This window comes from Oncorhynchus tshawytscha, linkage group LG05 (genome assembly GCF_018296145.1).
Source record: "Oncorhynchus tshawytscha isolate Ot180627B linkage group LG05, Otsh_v2.0, whole genome shotgun sequence".
In the NCBI taxonomy this organism is placed as follows: domain Eukaryota; kingdom Metazoa; phylum Chordata; class Actinopteri; order Salmoniformes; family Salmonidae; genus Oncorhynchus; species Oncorhynchus tshawytscha.
In genome coordinates, this window is record NC_056433.1 from 8,236,458 (window position 1) to 8,241,769 (window position 5,312).

At 44.6% G+C, this 5,312-nt stretch overlaps 1 protein-coding gene across 1 annotated transcript; it reads left to right on the forward strand.

Annotated features, from left to right (window-relative positions):
• Positions 1-419: 419 nt before the first annotated feature.
• On the forward strand, positions 420-5,086 carry LOC112238024 (tripartite motif-containing protein 29). The gene is made up of 2 exons (XM_024406621.2): positions 420-534; positions 3,247-5,086. Exon 2 carries the CDS (start codon positions 3,458-3,460, stop codon positions 3,956-3,958), a length of 501 nt encoding a protein of 166 aa, XP_024262389.1. The 5' UTR covers positions 420-534; positions 3,247-3,457; the 3' UTR covers positions 3,959-5,086.
• Positions 5,087-5,312: the final 226 nt, after the last annotated feature.

The window sequence follows — 5,312 nt, forward strand, 5'->3', positions numbered from 1 at the left end:
CATGTGAATCCTTAAAGAGATAGGTGGAGAAAAGGCTTCAGAGCTTGTGAACAATGCTGAATGGTTGTGAACAAAGAAGTGTAAAAACTCAACCAAAACTTTTCAAGGAGCATTTTCTCAAAAGTGTGGTTACAAGTTTATCAAATTTCAAAGCAGCATTACTTTCCCATTATTTCTCCCAATTGCAGCCATTTTTGACACTCTGTACTTTTATCCAACGTCAATTCTGATGATTTTTAATTTACATTTTTAACCATTTAAGACATTTGAGACAGGACTGATGTGTTTGCCTTGTACCAACATTTTATTTGAGTCAAAGAGTCAAGCTTGTAAAAGTGCCATCAATTTCTAGAGGGTCTATCCCTTTAAGAGCCGAAGTCAACATGGTAGGAAATGGTACAAGTCAGGGAAGGGCTTAGTGACATGATTTTGCTGAAGTGAAACTCTGGATAACTGGATAACAACAACAAAAGAGTAAGTCAGAGTTGTAGAATCACTGCTCCTTTTTCTCTGCTTGGAAGACAAAAGACTTAGGTAAGGAGAGAGAGAGAGAGAGAGAGAGAAGAAAACACTTATGCTAAGCTAATACTTGTTTGTTTGTGATTTATATATGTGTGTGTATTAATGTATTTCACACTGATAATATCTTCATGCGGAGCATTCGGAAATGATTCAGACCCCTTGACTTTTTCCACATTTTGTTACGTTACAGCCTTTCTCTAAAATGAACTCCGTTGTTATATTTCCTCATCCATCTACACACAATACCGCGTAATGACAAAGCAAAAAGTTGTTTATTTATTTATTTTTAAATGTTTGCAAATGTATTTTATTTTTTTAATGCAAAAAAAATATCACATTTACATAAGTATTCAGACCCTTCACTCAGTACTTTGTTGAAGCACCTTTGGCAGCAATTACAGCCTTGAGTCTTCTTGGGTACAACGCTACAAGCTTGTCACACCTGTATTTGGGAAGTTTCTCCCATTATTCTATACAGATCCTATCAAGCTCTGTCAGGTTGGAATGGGAAAATCGCTGCATAGCTATTTTCAGGTCTCACCAGAGATCTTAGATTGCATTCAAGTCCAGACTTGTTCCAAAGCCACTCCTGTGTTCTCATGGTTGTATGCTTAGGGTTGTTGTCCTGTTAGAAGGTGAACCTTCGCCCCAGTCTGAGGTCCTGAGCACTCTGGAGAAGGTTTTCATCAAGGATCTCTCTGTACTTTGCTCCATTCATCTTTCCCTCGATCCTGACTAGTCTCCCAGTCCCTGCTGCTGAAAAACATCCCCACAGCATGATGCTGCCACCACCATGCTTCACCGTATGGATGATATTGGCCAGGTTATTAGAGGTGCCTGGTTTCCTCCAGACGTGGCATTCAGGCCAAATAGTTAAATCACGGTTTCATCAGACCAGAGAATCTTGTTTCTTATGGTCGGAGATTTCTTTAGGTGTCTTTTGGCAAACTCCAAGTGGGCTGTCATGTGCCTTTTACTGAGGAGTGGCTTCCGTCGGGCCACACTACCATGGAAGGTACTCCCATCTCCACAGAGGAATTCTGGATCTCTTTCAGAGTGAAAATCGGGTTCTTGGTCACCTCCCTGACCAAGGCCCTTCTTTCTCCCCCGATTGCTCAATTTGGCCGGGCGGCCAGCTCTAGGGAGAGTCTTGGTGGTTCTAAACGTATTCCATTTCAGAATGATGGAGGCCACTGTGTTCTTGGGAACCTTCAAAGCTGCAGAAATGTTTTGGTACCCTTCCCCAGATCTGTGCCTCGACACAATCCTTCTCTGAGCTCTACAGACAATTCCTTTGACCCCAAGGCTTGGTTTTTGCTCTGACATTCACTGTCAACTGTGCGACCTTATATACACAGGTGTGTAACTTTCCAAATCAAATCAATTATGTCACATGCGCCGAACACAACAAATTGTAGACCTTACCGTGAAATCCTTACTTACAAGCCCTTAACCAGCAGTGCAGTTCAAGAAGAGTTAAGAAAACATTAATCAAATGGCTGGACTGGTTGATTGTTCAGCAGTCTTATGGCTTGGGTGTAGAAGCTGACTAGGAGCCTTTAATCCTAGACAGTCTCTGACTTGGGTGACTGGAGTCTATGACAATTTTTTGGGCTTTACTCTGACACCGCCTATTATATGGGTCCTGGATGGCAGGAAGCTTGGTCCCAGGGATGTACTGGGCCGTACGCACTACCCTCTGTAGCGCCTTATGGTCAGATGCCGAGCAGTTGCCATACCAGGCGGTTATGCAATCAGTCAGGATGCTCTTGATGGTGCAGCTGTAGAACCTTTTTAGTCTCCTGAGGTGGAAAAGGTTTTGTCGTGCCCTCTTCACAACTGTCTTGTTGTGTTTGGACCATGATAGTTAGCTGGTGATGTGTACCCCATGGAACTTGAAACTCTCGACCCGCTCCACTACAGCCCCGTCGATGTTAACAGGGGCCTGTTCAGCCAGCCTTTTCCTGTAGTCCACCATCAGCTCCTTTGTCTTGCTCACATTGAGGGAGAAGTTGTTGTCCTGGCACCACACTGCGAGGTCTCTGACCTCCTCTCTCATCGTCATCGGTGATAACCTCATGGCGACCGACTTGTGCTATGGGGCGGTAGTCATTTAGGCAGTTTACCTTCGCTTCCTTGGGCACAGGGACTATGGTGGTTTGCTTGAAACATGTACAGTAGATGAGAACACTCTTGGTAGATAGTGTGGTCTACAGCTTATCAAAAGGTACTCTACCCCAGGCGAGCAATAACTCGAGACCTCTTTTATATTATACATTGCGCACCAGCTGTTATTAACAGAGGTAGAGTACCTTATGATAAGAATTTACCACAGGTGGACCAATCTAGTAGTAGAAACATCTCAAGGATGATCAATGGAAACAGGATGCACCTGAGCTCAATTTCGATTCTCATAGCAAAGGGTCTGTATACTTATGTAAATAAGGTATCTGTTTTTTTATTTGTAATAAATTTGCAAACATTTCTAAAAACCAGTTTTTTTTGCTTTGCCATTATGGGGTATTGTGTGTAGATTGATAATACGTTTTTATATATATATTTTTTTTTAAATGTAATCTATTTTAGAATAAGGCTGTACCGTAACAACATGTGGGGAGGAGGAGTCTGAATACTTTCCACATGCACTGTATAATAATCAACTGTGTATTACAATAGTTTGACATCACTTTTTTTGGGTTTGTTCCTAACAACGGCATCCTCCAGAGTTATCCTGTCTGAAGAGCCGTTCCAGTTCCTTCCGTCTGGATGAGTTCACTGACCCAGTCACCTTCTCATGTGGACACAACTTCTGCAAGGCCTGTATTAGTGGATACAGGGATACCACTGACCTCTGTGAGTGTCTCCACTGTGTAAAAACAAATATACCTTTGACAGAAGACCTGATCTCAGCGTAAATAGGATCACTTCCAAAAAAATGGATGCTCAGCTCGGGAAGTTGTCTCCGGTTAAAGTCACAACCATCAACCCAGAAGTTGAACTACACCTCACCAAACCGGGAGAAGTGTCCTGTGATGTCTGTACTGAGGGTGAGCACAAGGCCCTGAAGTCCTGTCTGGTGTGTCTGGTCTCTTACTGCGAGACTCACCTGGAGCCTCATCAGAGAGTGGCGGCCTTGACGAGACACAAGCTGATCGACCCTGTGGACAACCTGGAAGACAGGGTGTATCAGAGACACAGCAGACCCCTGGAGATGTTCTGCAGGAGAGACCTGACGTGTGTGTGTCAAATCTGCACTGAGACAGACCACAAGACTCACAAGACTGTACCTATAGAGGAAGAGTGTGGAGAGAGGAAGGCTCAGCTGGAGAAGACTCAAGGGAAAGTGCAGCAGATGATCCAGGAACGAAAGCAGAAGATTCAGGAGATAAAAAAACCTCAGGCGACCTCAGCAAGAGAGATGCCGAGAAAGGCATAGCAGATAGTGTGGAGGTCTTCACTGCTCTGGTGCGGTGCATTGAGGAAAGCTGAGCTCATCGAGGTGATTGAGAAGAAACAGAAAGCAACAGGCTGAAGAGTTCATCAAAGAGTTGGAGCAGGAAATCACCGAACTACAGAGAAAAAGCACTGAACTGCATCAGCTGTCACACACTGAGAACGACCTCCACCTCCTTCAGAGTTCCCTCTGCAGCCTTCCACCTACCAAGAACTGGTCTGAGATCAGTGTAAACAAGAATCTATGTGTGGGTACTGTGATGAGAGCTGTGTCTGAGCTAGGGAAGACGCTCAAGAAAGAGATGGAGAAGTTGCCTGAAATCAAGCTGAAGAGAATCAGACAGTGTGCAGTAGATGTAACTTTTGATCCTGATACAGCACATCTCTGGCTTATCGTGTCTGGTGATGGGAAACAAGTGAGATATGGAGATGGAGCACAGAAGCTCCCTGACAACCCCGAGAGGTTTAACGCTGGCGTCTGTGTCCTGGGAAAAGAGGGCTTCTCCTCGGGGAGATTCTACTATGAGGTGCAGGTAAAACAAAAGACTGAATGGACTTTAGCAGTGGCAAAAGAATCCATCAACAGGAAGGGGTCTTTTACATTCTACCCGGGGAATGGATTGTGGACTGTGGGGCTTTGGGATGGGGAGACGTATGAGGCCCACAATAAGAAAGTTGACGTTCTGTCCCTGAAAGAGAAGCCCCAGAAGGTAGGGGTGTTCGTGGATTATGAGAAGGGAGAGGTCTCCTTTTACAATGTGGAAACCTCGTCACATATCTACTCTTTTACGGGATGCACCTTCACTGAGAAAATCTATCCCTTTTGTTATACACATGTAAAAAATGAGGCCCCATTGATCATCTGCCCTGTAAGTCACTCTGAGTTTTCACCTGAGTCACATGACCTGAAAAGAGAACCCGCAGTCTGAGTCACATGACCTGAATAGAGAACCTGCAGTCTGAGTCACATGACCTGAATAGAGAACCCGCAGTCTGAGTCACATGACCTGAATAGAGAACCCACAGTCTGAGTCACATGACCTGAATAGAGAACCCACAGTCTGAGTCACATGACCTGAATAGAGAACCCACAGTCTGAGTCACATGACCTGAATAGAGAACCCTCAGTCTGAGTCACATGACCTGAATAGAGAACCCGCAGTCTGAGTCACATGACCTGAATAGAGAACCCGCAGTCTGAGTCACATGACCTGAAAGAGAACCCTCAGTCTGAGTCACATGACCTGAATAGAGAACCCGCAGTCTGAGTCACATGACCTGAATAGAGAACCCACATTCTGAGTCACATGACCTGAATAGAGAACAGTCCACATGAC

Excerpts from the sequence above, each read along its gene's own strand:
- LOC112238024 (XM_024406621.2), top strand. The coding sequence starts at position 3,458 with ATGGATGCTCAGCTCGGGAAGTTGTCTCCGGTTAAAGTCACAACCATC.